The following is a 14,473-nucleotide window of genomic DNA, read 5'->3' on the forward strand; positions in this document are numbered from 1 at the left end:
TTTAAAAAGCAGAGACTTTTGCTGACAAAGGTCTGTCTAGTCAAAGCTATGGTTTTTCCAGTAGTCGTGTGGATGTGAGAGTTAGACTGTAAAGAAAGCTGAGTGCCAAAGAATTGATGCTTTTGAACTGAGAAGACTCTTGAGAGTCCCTTGGACTGCAAGGAGATCAAACCGGTCAATCCTAAAGGAAAGGACTGATGCTGAATATTTGTTGGAAGAACTGATGCTGAAGCTGAAACTCCAATACTCTGGCCACCTGATGTGAAGAATTGACTCATTGGAAAAGACCCTGATGCTGGGAAAGATTGAGGGCAGGAGGAGAAGGGGACAAGAGAGGATGAGATGGTTGGATGGCATCACTGACTTGATCGACATGAGTTTGAGTGAGTTCTGGGAGTTGGTGATGGACAGGGAAGCCTGGTGTGCTGAAGTCCATGGGGTTGCAAAGAGTGACACGACAGAGCAACTGACTGAACGGATGGGACCGGATGCCATGATCTTGGTTTCCTGAGTGTTGAGTTTTAAGTCAGCTTTTTCACTCTCCTCTTTCACTTTCATGAAGAGGCTTTTTAGTTCTTCTCCACTTTCTGCCATAAGGGTGGTGTTATCTGCATATCTGAGGTGATTGATATTTCTCCCTGCAGCCTTGATTCCAGCCTGTGCTTCATCCAGCCCTGCATGTCGCATGATGTACTCTGCATAGAAGTTAAATAAGCAGGGTGACAATATACAGCCTTGACATACCCCTTTCCCAGTTTAGAATCAGTCCCTTGTTCCATGTCCGGTTCTGACTGTTGCTTCCTGGCCTGCATGCAGCTTTCTCAGGAGGCAGGGAAGGTGGTCTGGTGTTCGCATCTCTTGAAGAATTTTCCACAGTTTGTTGGATTCCACAGAGTCAAAAGCTTTAGTGTAGTCAGTGAAGCAGAAGTAGATGTTTTTCTGGAACTCTCTTGCTTTTCTGATGATCCAGTGGATATTGGCAGAGGCCTTTTCTAAATCCAGCTTGAACAACTGGAAGATTCTCTGTCCACGTACTGTTGAAGCCTGGCTTGGAGAATTTTGAGCATTACTTTACTAGTGTGTGAGATGAGTGCAATTGTGCAGTAGTTTGAACATTTTTTGGCATTGCCTTTCTTTGGGATCGGAATGAAAACTGACTTTTTCCAATCCTGTGGCCACTGCTGAGTTTTCCAAATTTGCTGGCATATTGAGTGCAGCACTTTCACAGCATCATCGTTTAGGATTTGAAATAGCTCAACTGGAATTCCATCACCTCCACTAGCTTTCTTCATAGTGATGCTTCTTAAGGCCCACTTGACTTTCCCATTCCAGGATGTCTGGCTCTAGGTGAGTGATCATACCATCGTGGTTATCTGGGTCATTAAGATCTTTTTTGTATAGTTCTTCTGTGTATTCTTGCCATCTCTTCTTAATATCTTCTTCTTTGTTAGATCCATACCATTTCTGTCCTTTATCGAGCCCATCTTTGCATGAAGTGTTCCCTTGGTGTCTCTAATTTTCTTGAAGAGATCTCTAGTCTTTCCATTCTATTGTTTTCCTCTATTTCTTTGCACTGATCGCTGAGGAAGGCTTTCTTATCTCTCCTTGCTATTCTTTGGAACTCTGTATCAGATGGTTATATCTTTCTTTTTCTCCTTTGCCTTTCACTTTGCCTCAGCTATTTGTGAGGCCTCCTCAGACAACTATTTTGCCTTTTTGCATTTCTTTTTCTTGGGAATGGTTTTGATCACGGCCTCCTGTATAATGCTGTGAACCTCTGTCCATAGTTCTTCAGGCACTCTGTCTATCAGATCTAATCCCTTGAATCTATTTGTCACTTCTGTATAATCATAAGGGATATGTATAATGATAAGGGATTTGATCTTTTCATGTACTGTTGACTATTTGTATGTTGCTTTGGAATAATGTTCATTCAGTCCCCCTGCCCATTTAAAATATGGGGTTTTTTTTGTTTGTTTTTTTTTTTGCTATTGAATTGTAGGAGTTCCTAGTATATTTTAGAAATTAATCTCTTAATAGATGAATGGTTTTCAAATATTTTCTCCCATTCCATAGGTTTGCTTTTCACTTTGTTGATTTTTTTTTCTTTTGTCTGGAAACTTTTTAGTTTGAAGTAGTCCCTCTTGTTTATCTTTGCTTGTTGCTTATACTTCTCGTATATTCAGAAAAGTCATTGTCAACACCAGTGTTAAGGAGCTTCTTCCCCGTGTTTTCTTCTAGGAGTTTTGTGGTTTCAGGGGTTACATCTTAAGTCTTTAATCAAGTTTGAGTTAATTTGTGAGTGGTATGTGATATGTGTCTAATTTCATTCTTGTTCTTGTGAATATCTAGTTTTCCCAGTACCGTTTGTTGAAGAGACTCTTTTCTCCATTGGGTATTCTTGGCTCCCTTTCACATTAGTTGACTGTATACACAAGGGTTGATTTCTGGGCTCTCAGTTCTGTTCTACTGGTCTGTGCATCTGCTTTTATGCCAGTTGTTGATTTTCAGTCATTAAGTCGTGTTCGAGTCTTTGCAACCTCATAGACTATAGCACTCGAGGCTCCTCTGTCCTCTGTCTCCCGGAGTTTGCTCAGATTCATGGCCATTGAGCCAGTGATGCTATCTAACCAACTCATCCTCTTCCACCTTCTCCTTTACTGAATGTGTTTATTAGTTCTAACAGTTTTTCGGTCATGTCTTCATGGTTTTCTACATATAAAATCATGTTATCTGCAAACAGATGATTCACTTCTTTCTTTCCAAATTAGATGCCTTTTATTTCTTTTTCTTGCCTGATTGCTCTGGCTAGGACTTCCAGTACTGTGCTGAGCAGGAGGGGTGAGAGTGGGCCCCCTTGTGCCTGATCTTAGAGGAAAAGCCTTTACCACTGAGTGTGATGTGACCTGTGGGCTTGTCACAAATGGCCTTCGTTGTGTCAAGGTAGGCTCCTTCTCTGCAGTTTCTTGAGAATTTCTATCATGAGAGAACATTGATTACTTTTTTAGAGCTATTAGCTTTTTTTTTTTTTTAAGAGAAATTTCATTGATTTATTTTTGGCTGTGCTGGGTCTTCATTTCGGACTCTTTTGTTGACCATGATGGCTACTCCATTTCTTCTGAGGGATTCCTGCCTGCAGTAGTAGATATAATGGTCATCTGAGTTGCATTCACCCATTCCAGTCCATTTCAGTTTGCTGATTCCTAGAATGTTGACATTCGCTCTTGCCATCTCTTGTTTGACCACTTCCAATTTGCCTTGATTCATGGACCTAACATTCTAGGTTCCCATGCAATATTGCTCTTTGCAGCATCTGACCTTGCTTCTATCACCAGTCACATCCACAGCTGGGTATTGTTTTTGCTTTGGCTCCATCCCTTCATTATTTCTGGAGTTATTTCTCCACTGATCTCCAGTAGCATATTGGGCACCTACTGACCTGGGAAGTTCCTCTTTCAGTATCCTATCATTTTGCCTTTTCACACTGTTCATGGGGTTCTCAAGGCAAGAATACTGAAGTGCCATTCTGTTCTCCAGTGGACCACATTCTGTCAGATCTCTCCACCATAGTTGTGAAAAGAAGAGAAGTGAAAAGCAAAGGAGAAAAGGAAAGATATAAACATCTGAATGTAGAGTTCCAAAGAATAGCAAGAAGAGATAAGAAAGCCTTCCTCAGCGATCAATGCAAAGAAATAGAGGAAAACAACAGAATGGGAAAGACTAGAGATCTCTTCAAGAAAATTAGAGATACCAAGAGAACACTTCATGCAAAGATGGGCTCGATAAAGGACAGAAATGGTATGGACCTAACAGAAGCAGAAGATATCAAGAAGAGGTGGCAAGAATACACAGAAGAACTGTACAAAAAAGATCTTCATGATCTGGTGCCAGCCAGATAATCACGATGGTGTGATAACTGACCTAGAGCCAGACATCCTGGAATGTGAAGTCAAGTGGGCCTTAGAAAGCATCACTATGAACAAAGCTAGTGGAGGTGATGGAATTCCAGTTGAGCTCTTTCAAATCCTGAAAGATGATGCTGTGAAAGTGCTGCACTCAATATGCCAGCACATTTGGAAAACTCAGCAGTGACCACAGGACTGGAAAAGGTCAGTTTTCATTCCAATCCCAAAGAAAGGCAATGCCAAAGAATGTTCAAACTACCACACAATTGCACTCATCTCACACGCTAGTAAAGTAATGCTCAAAATTCTCCAAGCCAAACAATACGTGAACCGTGAACTTCCAGATGTTCAAGCTGGTTTTAGAAAAGGCAGAGGAACCAGAGATCAAATTGCCAACATATGCTGGATCATCGAAAAAGCAAGAGATTTCCAGAAAAACATCTACTTCTGCTTTATTGACTATGCCAAAGCCTTTGACTGTGTGGATCACAAGAAACTGTGGAAAATTCTGAAAGAGATGGGAATACCAGACCACCTGACCTGCCTCTTGAGAAACCTATATGCAGGTCAGGAAGCAACAGTTAGAACTGGACATGGAACAACAGACTGGTTCCAAATAGGAAAAGGAGTACAACAAGGCTGTATATTGTCACTCTGCTTATTTAACTTCTATGCAGAGTACATCATGAGAAACGCTGGACTGGAAGAATCACAAGCTGGAATCAAGATTGCCGGGAGAAATATCAATAACCTCAGATATGCAGATGACACCACCCTTATGGCAGAAAGTGAAGAGGAACTCAAAAGCCTCTTGATGAAAGTGAAAGTGGAGAGTGAAAAAGTTGGCTTAAAGCTCAACATTTAGAAAACAAAGATCATGGCATCCGGTCCCATCACTTCATGAGAAATAGATGGGGAAACAGTGTCAGACTTTATTTTTGGGGGCTCCAAAATCACTGCAGATGGTGACTTCAGCCATGAAATTAAAAGACGCTTACTCCTTGGAAGGAAAGTTATGACCAACCTAGATAGCATATTGAAAAGCAGAGACATTACTTTGCCAACAAAGGTTCATCTAGTCAAGGCTATGGTTTTTCCAGTGGTCATGTATGGACGTGAGAGTTGGACTGTGAAGAAGGCTGAGCGCTGAAGAATTGATGCGTTTGAACTGTGGTGTTGGAGAAGACTCTCGAGAGTCCCTTGGACTTCAAGGAGATCCAACCAGTCCATTCTGAAGGAGATCAGCCCTGGGATTTCTTTGGAAGGAATGATGCTAAAGCTGAAACTCCAGTACTTTGGCCACCTCATGCGAAGAGTTGACTCATTGGATAAGACTCTGATGCTGGAGGGATTGGGGTCAGGAGGAGAAGGGGACGACAGAGGATCTGGATGGCATCACTGACTCGATAGACGTGAGTCTGGGTGAACTCTGGGAGCTGGTGATGGACAGGAAGGCCTGGCGTGCTGCGATTCATGGGGTCACAAAGAGTCGGACACGACTGAGCGACTGAACTGAACTGAACTGGGTCTTCATTGCTGTGTGGGCCTTTCTCTAGTTGCAGCAAGCGGGGGCTACTCTCTGGTTGCAGTGCTTGGGCTTCTCATTGCCGTGGCTTCTCTCGTTGCGGAGCACGGGCTCTAGGGTGTGTGGGCTTCAGTAGTTGCAGCTCCTGGGCTCTAGAGCACAGGCTTTGCAGTCGTGGTGCATGGGCTTGGTTGCTCCGCGGCATGTGGGGTCTTCCCAGATCAGGAATCAAACCCGTGTCTCCTGCATTGGCAGGTGGATTCTTTACCACTGAGCTGCCAGGGAAGCCCCAGATGTTGACTTTTGTCAAATGCTTTTCTTACACCTATTGTGATGATCATATAATTTTTTTTATCTTTCATTCCACTAAGTGATTTATGACATTTATTGATTTACTTATATTGACACATCCTTGCATCCGAGGGATAAATCCTACTTGATCATGAAGCATGATGCATTAACATGCTGGTTTGCTGATGTTTTTGTTGAGGATTTCTGTGTCTGTAGTCAGTGGGGATCTTGGCCAGCAATTCTCTTTTCCTCTGTGTCATTATCGACTTTGGTATCAGAGTGACACTGGCCTCATGAAATAAATGAGTTCGGGACTGATCCCTCCTCTTCGGTTCTTTGGAAGCGTTTGAGAATGATTGGCATTACTTCTTTGTTTGGTAGAATTGACCGGTGAAGCCACCTGGCCCTGGGGCTTTTCTGTATTGGTAATCAAAGGCCTGCCCTGAGCCACAGGTTTCAGCACCTGGACAAGAACTGACACTTGTGACCCCACCCAGGGCTAAGGTGCCAGGCTGCTCTCCACACCCCATCCTGCTCTGGGGAGACAGGAGCAGCTAGTGCCCCACAGCCCTTCCTACCCATCCCTGGATTGCTGGCCTGCTCTCCTGCTCCTTGCCCGGAGGCCCCTGGGGGACATGGTAAAGAACTCGAGTGCACTTTGTCAATATTCAAGCAGAAAGTGCACCTCAGGGTCCAGCCAGGCCCCTGATCCCGCAGCTTAGCCTCTGTGGCTTCGATGCCCTGCGTCCTGAGATGCCAGCCTCTGAGGACACGCCCCCCTGGTTCTGACCCACAGGATGTGCTTTGCCCCCTCCCACATCCAGCCCCTCATGGGGGTCATGCCAACTTTGTCCTGGGTGGCCTGTGGTTTAAATCCCAGAGTTGTCCGAACAGCCCTTCACGGACCAGGAGGCTGGCCCTGTTGATAACTCCTCTCTGAGAGCCTCGGGCAGTGCACACTAATGCCTTTTAAAAACGTTGAATTTCTGTGTGGATAAAAACAAAAACTGAAGTCTGAGAAGACTTTTTCCGTGTGTGTGTGTTTTCCTCTCAGAGTGGACGTGGATGAGGATGATCTGGATGAAGAACACGTAACGAAGGTGAGACACAGGGTCCTGGGTCCCAGGTGAGCCACCCGGGTCTGCGGATGAGGCAGGAGCCTCGTCTGCATGTCTCCAACCCCCAAGTTTCCGGGTACTCACTGGGCAGGGCCCCTGGGAGATGGCTGCGCCCCAGGGTGTCGAAGGGCAGCCTCTGGGCCAAGGGCCCAGGTCTCCATGGGGGTGGGGGGAGGGTGGCGAGTGCTCTGCTCCCTGTCTCCAGGGGGTGGGGGGTGGTGGCAGGCCCCTGTCCTTGGTCTGAGTGTGCATTTGCCTGGGGGCTGGGAGCCCTGTATGGTTCTTACGCTGCTCCAGCTTTCTGCACTGAAGACTTTTGGTTTTCTCTATTGACATTAGATATCCCCCCCTCTCCTTTTCCTCTCCTGGTTCTCAGAGGGGCTCAGAGAGAACTGAGCTCAGCCTCCTCCTGCTTTATCCCCACCCAGCCCCCAGCCCCTGAGCCCTGAGAAGTGTGTGTGGACCCTCACCCCCACCCCCACACCTCTGACTCTCAGAGTCCTTCTGGTGTCTGAGTTACCACTGAGGGGACACTCCCTCTCCTGACATGACCGAGCCCCGCAATGCACCCGAGGCAGAAGCCGGGCGTGACCCAGGGGCAGGGGGCACCTGGGGTCTGCTGGCGGTGGGGGGATGGGGGGTGGTCGCCTTCTTTAGGTCTGAGTCCTGGCTGCCCTCCCCGTTCCCTTGGCCTCTTTGGCCCCGGCCGTCCTCCCTGTGTGGAGTGTTTGGAGTGACGGTCTCCCCCGACGCCCCCTCCCCGGGCAGATTTACTACTGCAGCCGGACGCACTCCCAGCTGGCCCAGTTCGTGCATGAGGTACAGAAGAGTCCCTTTGGCCAGGACACCCGGCTGGTCTCCCTGGGCTCTCGGCAGGTGAGAGCCTGGTGCCATCCCACTGGTTTCCATCCCAGAAGGCAAAGACCACCATGGGGCCGAGGCGGGCCTCAGGGCAGGACGGGCCGTGCTGGCCCCTGGAAGGAAGTGGGAGGGCGGGCAGGCCTCGGGGCTCCCTCTGTGTCGCTCAGGCAGCCCCGTTTCTCTTGCCCTCTCCTCGGTCTTACAGAACCTGTGTGTCAATGGGGACGTGCGGAAGCTGGGTTCAGTGCAGCTGATCAATGACCGCTGTGTGGAGATGCAGAGAAGCAAGCATGGTAGCTGCCGACGCCCCAGGCCTCTGGGACCCTCGTGCAGCCCAAGGCGGTGCTGGGAATGGAGAGGGGAGTGGCTCCAGGGATGCGGGAAACGGTGGGAGTGAGGGCAAGGCAGACCCGCCTTCCTTCCTAAAGAGCCTCACTTGGGGAAAAGGGGCCTGTCTGCCTTTTAGTCCAGATCTAGCCCAAAACCCTGGCTGAGAGATGGTTTTGTAGGCCTTTTCTAGAAAGACAGTAAAATGCCTGGATGTTTCAATGAGACCATAAGCAGCAGTTCTGGAAGGTCCATAGGCTCCGCCCCGTGGGAACGGGTCTGGATGGTACAGAACCATTCCTGGCCCTGGGACAGCTGTGGCTTTCTGCCTGTGCCCCTGTGCCCCTCAGAGAGGAAGAGCATCACTGAGGAAGAGGAGCCCACGAGGAGGAGGCGGAGGCAGGAGCCGAGGGCTGCCTGCCCCTTCTACAGCTACGAGCGGCTGCAGCTCCTCCGAGACGAGGTCCTGGCGGGGGTGAAGGACGTCGAGCAGTTGGTGGCCCTGGGCGAGGAGGCTCAGGCCTGTCCCTACTACGGGGGCCGGTTCGCCATTCCTGCAGCCCAGGTGAAGACCAGGGGTTGGGCAGTGGTGGTTTGATGTGAGATAGTGTATCGAGCCCATTTTGCAGATAAGGAAACTGAGGTTGACTTTCCCAGAGTTGCATGGCTCCAGGACCAGAACCCAGGGCTGCCTTGGGGGCACAGAAGGGGCTCTGCAGCCGGGGTCCCAGCCTCCTCCCCCAGGTCCCTCCCCACTTCCAGGGGCACAGAAGGGCCTCTGCAGCTGGGGTCCTAGCCCCCCCACTCCACAACTGCCAGTGGTCCACTGGGCTCCAGCTTTATCTGTTTCCTATTTGGTCCACACAAGGCTTTCTAGGCAGGGTTTCGTGTTCAGTTCACAGTGTGCTGCTCTAGCTTTCTCCTTTCTGTGTCCCCACATATGTTCTGGGCTGGAAGTGGAACCATGCACATGGCTGCAAGGGGGCTGGGCCAACGCCCCTGGGAAGGAAGGGGGTCCCACCCCCTCAGTTCCTCTCTCCCCCTCCAGCTGGTGGTGCTCCCCTATCAGATGCTGCTGCACGCACCCACCCGCCAGGCAGCGGGGATCCGGCTGCAGGGCCAGGTGGTGGTCATCGACGAGGCCCACAACCTCATCGACACCATCACCAACATCCACAGCGTGGAGGTCAGAGGTTCCCAGGTGGGTGGGCCTCCGTCTTCCCGGGCCAGGGCCTGCCTGGGGTTGAGGGGCAGGGCGTGTGCTGAGCTGAGACTGGGACCCCCCAGCAGGATTTAGGACTGGGCCCATCCCGGCGGTGGGCACTCTGCATGGTCCTCCCTGGCCTGTGACCCGAGGCCTCCAGGTCAGAGTGGCAGCGTGTGAGAAGCGGGTCCTCACGTGGCTGGATGTTACTGTTGACACTGCCGTGAGGGATGCTAGAGATGGTTGACAGCCGCTGTTTATTGCTTGTTATGTGCCTTGCACCTCGTTGGCGGGGCTCCCTGACTCTGCATCGGGCTGGTCCTGTTAACTCCGAGAGCTGGGAGTCTGAGGGAGGTTAAGCGCTGTCCCTGAGGGTTTCCGTGGTGGCTCAGACAGTAAAGAATCTGCCTGCAACATGGGAGACCTGGGTTTGATCCCTGGGTCAGAAAGATCCCCTGGAGAAGGGAATAGGTAGGTACCTACTCCAATATTCTTGTCTGGAGAATCCCCATGGACAGAGGAGCCTGGTGGGCTACAACCTATGGGGGTCGCAGAGAGTTGGACACGACTGAGCGACTTTGACTTTGAGGTCAGTGGATTTGACCACTGGCTCCTGATCCTTAAGCCCACATGATGCTCCCCTTGACAGACCTGGGCCAGGGTGTGAGGGTTGCCTTGAACCGTCTCTCTCAGCAGACAGCATGTCCTTCCCGTCCCAGGAAACACTAGCAGAGATGTTCTTTACGTGCGATTATTGCCGTCTGGCCTTTTCCTGACCCTCACTGGATGCCCCAGCAGCAGTCTGCCTCCCCCGTCTCTCGGCCCCACCAGCCGAAGGGCCTTGAAAACCCACACGTTGGTCTGCCCCAGCTCCCCCTTCATTTCAACTGTCCCAAGTGTCCTGAGCTGGCATACTCAGGCGTCAAGGGGTCACTGGCACCGCCCAGGGCGGCTCGCCCAGGTCTGCTCTGCCCTCTCACCTGCGCTGTCTTCTCCCCCAGCTCTGCCAGGCCCACAGCCAGCTGCTCCAGTACACGGAACGATACGGGTGAGAGGCTGCCTCCTAGGCGGGTGGGAAGGCCCCGCTCAGCCCTGGTGCCCCAAAGCCTACCTGCGAGAGGAGGCATCGCTGGGTGTCTCTGGCCTGGGCTCAGAGCGGTGGACCGGCATGCCCTTCACCTCCTGGTTCATTGGGTTTGCATCCCACTAGGCCGTGGAGGCCTTGGGCCCCGGCCAGCCTGTCTTCTGGGAGACCTGGCTGCGGCTTATGCCCCAGTTGGGAAGGCAGCAGGCAGGAAGGCCTCAACTCGGAACCAGGAGGGGAGTTGGGATCCCTCCCACTGATGTGCTCGGGCTTCCCCCCTCCCAGGAAGCGCCTGAAGGCCAAGAACCTGATGTACATCAAGCAGCTCCTGTATCTTCTGGAGAAGTTCGTGGCTGTCCTGGGCGGTGAGCGGCGTCCCTGCCCCCCCAAGCCTGGTGGAGCCTGGTCCCCGGATGCCAGTCAGCACCCCCAGGGTTCCGGTCGCAGGCATCGTCTCAGCCATTGGTTTAGGAATCCTCATCTGTCCCCGCTTAGATCTTTTTAGAACCTGGATGTGTATGCTCCTGTCCCGAGTCCTTTTTACTTGGCCAGGCCTTTTCCTCGGGTGGCAGCACCCATCACGTGTTGTGCTATAAACGTGTGTGTGACCCTGTTGGTGCTGGGACTCAGGCCTCGGTGCTCCCACACGGAGGGAGGCATAGGCGTGCTCACCCTCAGGGCAGTGACTGAAGCCCGGGCAGGGGCATGGCCGGCCGCTGGTTCGTGAGCCCAGCGAGAGGGACTGGAGTCCCTGGCTCCTGGCCCCACGCTCCTTTGTCTTACTCTGTGCACCAGCATCCCTTTACTGAGTCCCTTTACCCATAGAAGCTGAAGTGCAGAAGGGCAGGGGAGTTTCCAGGGTATCTCTCAGCTCGGCACTCTTCACTCGGTCTCTGCCCTGCAACCTGGGGGTCTCCTGCTCACGCCTATAGGAATGGGGGTGGGGGGGTCCCTGTCCTTCCCTTGCAAAGGGTGACATCGCCAGGCTCGAGCTGTACATGCAACACGTGGGTCAGACCTCTGGGCCCCTGGGACATCCTGCCCCCCTCAATGGGTCCTTTGGGTGCTATAAAGGGCAGAAGACCCCTTCAGATGGCAACGCTCTTGCTCGATAACTACAGAGCAGAGGGAGAAGACCGGAGGCCAGGCCCACTGTCCTGACCTGTTTGATTCTCTTTTTTTTAGGGAACATTAAGCAAAATCCCAACACACAGAGCCTCTCGCAGGCAGGTAAGAGCGGGAGGCAGCTGTTGGTGAGCTTCCCTCCGGGATGCAGGCCTTGGTCCCCGGGGGGGACGTCTGGCCCACGTGTTTGTTCTCAGGGACAGAGCTGAAGACCATCAACGACTTCCTCTTCCAGAGCAAGATCGACAACATCAACCTGTTCAAGGTGGGTAATCAAAGGTACCCGCTTTGGGGGTAGGCACCCCCAGGCTCCTTTATTACTCCCCACCTGTGGGCAGGACTCTGCATCAAGACCGTGGAAGGGATCAAAAGTGAGTTCCTTCCGTCCTTGAGCAGCTCAGAGGCCTGAGGGTCAATGGGATAACTTAACACACAGCTCGTGTCAGGAGAGGGGTCGTCAGCTTGGGGTGAAGGGTCACTGTGATGACAGCCGCACTTTTCTCTGTGATAAGCTGGTGCTTCCAGGTCCCCCCTTTCTCCTCTCTGCAGTGATGGGGGCAGTGGCAGAGGAGAGGCCCCAGGCGGGAGGCTGACGTGGCCACAGGAGGCTCCGGGCACTGGGGGTGGTGGTGGGCCCACTCCCAGGCGTGTGGACGGTCTCTCTCCAGCTGTGTCCATTTTCACGGCGCCTCTGGCCGGGTGTTTTTGCAGGTGCGGCGTTACTGTGAGAAGAGCAAGATCAGCAGAAAGGTACCCGACCCTCTGCTCAGCCTGAGGCTGCCCCGCGTGCCCCTCCCTCCTGCCCTGCAGAAGCACCAGGGCACCTGTCCCCGTGTTCACTGGGGGCAGCTTGTGGGCGGGCAGGGAGGCCCGTCCGTCTCCCCTCACGGCTGCTGCTCTCACCCCATCCCAGCTCCTTGGCTTCACAGAGAGATACGGGGGAGTCCTGGTGCCCTCCATGGAGCAGCCCAAACTGTCTGGCTTCCAGGACTTCCTGCAGAGCCTGCAGCCCGGGGCGATGGCGGGTGAGTGGGGACGGGCAGCCTGGGCTGCGGCCTTCCTCACATGCGTCGTCTCTGTCGTGTCTGGAGTCGCTGACCCTCTTCTTTTTCTCTATGCAGCCCCTGCCGCCCCCGTGGAGGTTGGGGAGGACCGGTCTCCGCGGCCTGCTTCCCCGCTGATGCATGTTGAAGGCTTCCTCGAGGCTCTCACCACTGCCAACCAGGATGGCCGGGTCATCCTGAGCCGCCAAGGTAACTGGGAGGAGCCGGGCTTCTTCACCTCCAGTTGGTGTTCATATCTCGCTGGGTTAGGACAGGGAAACGGCCGCCTGTGACCCGCGCCGGCAGTCGAGGGGGCGAGGAGGAGGACGCGGACGTGCTGGGCTGCTGGCCGGCCTCGGCGAGGTTACCTGAGAAGCCGCGCGGCCTGGTGTGAAGGTCAGGGGGGCTGCGTTGGAGTTGTGGCCCCATCATCTACAAGCTGCGTAACTGGGACCAGTTTCTCCCCAAACCTCAGTCCCTCGTGTGGGAAGGGAGACGATTGTGCATCTCCCTCGTGGTCGTCCTGGGGACGAAATGGGTCTCATTTAAAGAGAAAGCGGCATCTGTGTGGCTCCTGTGTGGACCCGACTGGACACCATCTTTGTCTCAGACAGACGGAGGTTTTGGTTGGCGTGCACCCACCCACCCTTCTCCACGTGGCTGTCTTTTTGTCTGCAGGCAGCCTCAGCCAGAGTAGCCTGAAGTTCCTGCTCCTGAACCCAGCCGTGCACTTCACCCAGGTGGTGAAGGAATGCCGGGCGGTGGTCATTGCCGGGGGCACGATGCAGCCGGTAAGGACACGGCCCAGCCTCGCACCCGGATATTGGGAGGGGAAGGGTCCCTGGCCCATAGGGCCGGGGGTGGAAGGGTAGGAGGGTGGGGTGGGCGTGCAGCTTGAGCCGGCCAAGCAGCGTCCACCAGGTGGCGTTGCTATTCTGTCTCTAGGCCAATGTCTGGGGTCAGGCAGACCGGATGTTTCTGCAGCCTCTTCTCCAGAGAAAGCCATCCTGGAGCTTCAGACCCAGGATGCAGTGGCCGTCCTTTGTTGTACCCACCCTACATACAACTCTCTTTCTCTCTTATAAACTCAAGTTTTAATATACCCATTTTAGGGGAGTCTAATGGGAAATCAGTAATAGATCGTAATCCCACCAGGAAAAGACTGATTTTGGTGTACGTCATTACTACAGAATTTGAACGTGTAATTGTCACAGACATACAGACACATTTTGAGAACAAAAGTGGTGTCTCCACACTCTGCTATTGTCATTCGCTTTTTTCACTCAGCAGCAAAACGTCTTAGGCGCTTTTCCTTGTCGGCAGATTGGCATTTACCTGCCCAATTCTGGCTGCACTGTATTCCGTTACGTGACTGTGTTGTTATATATGACCGCTCTTCAGCGGACAGACTTAGGACTTGGTTTTCAGAAGCTGCGAATCCACAGTGATGTTTCTGTATCAAAGCCAGTCATTTTACTTGACTTTACACAATGCCTGTTAAGCTGCAGTTTGGTTTCTTACAGCACATTAACATCATTCTTTGCTCTGTCCCACAAGGTACTTAGAACAGTTGTAAAATTATACCAACACTCAAACAAACTGTGGATTGAATTCGTTTACCTGCGTTTATTCTTTGCCCTTGAAGCTCCCCACCAAGGCAGTGTGGTCACTAGGCGTGGAAAGCCACTTGGGAGCCAGCTCTGCTCTGTGCAGTTGTGCTTTGAGTTTGACAGGTAGCCAGGCTTTCTTGGTTTGTTTTCAGTTTCACAGTTTGCCTTTTTACTTTCTTGTGTTCTAAGAGATGTCCGCATCCGCATGGTTCAGAAGTCAGAGCTGTAACAACACATACTCAGTCTCACTACTGTTCTCTCCAAACTTCTGTTCCCTGTTCCCACAAGTAATCCTTTAATTAGCTTCTGATCTGTCTCCCCAGTGTTTCATTGTGTGTGTGTGTGTGGTGTGTGTGGGTATCACTCCTCAGCCTTTTGAC

At 52.1% G+C, this 14,473-nt stretch overlaps 1 protein-coding gene across 4 annotated transcripts in view; it reads left to right on the forward strand.

The window, feature by feature from the left end:
• DDX11 (DEAD/H-box helicase 11) overlaps positions 1-14,473 on the forward strand; it is a 32,740-nt gene that overhangs the window by 13,557 nt on the left and 4,710 nt on the right. For all 4 annotated transcript variants that reach the window (XM_061418244.1, XM_061418243.1, XM_061418245.1 and 1 more), the window contains exons 6-18: positions 6,776-6,821; positions 7,608-7,715; positions 7,906-7,993; positions 8,378-8,592; positions 9,076-9,228; positions 10,233-10,279; positions 10,601-10,680; positions 11,501-11,545; positions 11,638-11,705; positions 12,152-12,190; positions 12,354-12,465; positions 12,562-12,693; positions 13,162-13,274. In XM_061418244.1, the coding sequence (XP_061274228.1) occupies positions 6,776-6,821; positions 7,608-7,715; positions 7,906-7,993; positions 8,378-8,592; positions 9,076-9,228; positions 10,233-10,279; positions 10,601-10,680; positions 11,501-11,545; positions 11,638-11,705; positions 12,152-12,190; positions 12,354-12,465; positions 12,562-12,693; positions 13,162-13,274 (1,246 nt within the window). The remainder of the gene's footprint in view (positions 1-6,775; positions 6,822-7,607; positions 7,716-7,905; positions 7,994-8,377; positions 8,593-9,075; positions 9,229-10,232; positions 10,280-10,600; positions 10,681-11,500; positions 11,546-11,637; positions 11,706-12,151; positions 12,191-12,353; positions 12,466-12,561; positions 12,694-13,161; positions 13,275-14,473) is intronic.

Source organism: Bos javanicus, chromosome 5 (assembly GCF_032452875.1).
Source record: "Bos javanicus breed banteng chromosome 5, ARS-OSU_banteng_1.0, whole genome shotgun sequence".
In the NCBI taxonomy this organism is placed as follows: Eukaryota; Metazoa; Chordata; class Mammalia; order Artiodactyla; family Bovidae; genus Bos; species Bos javanicus.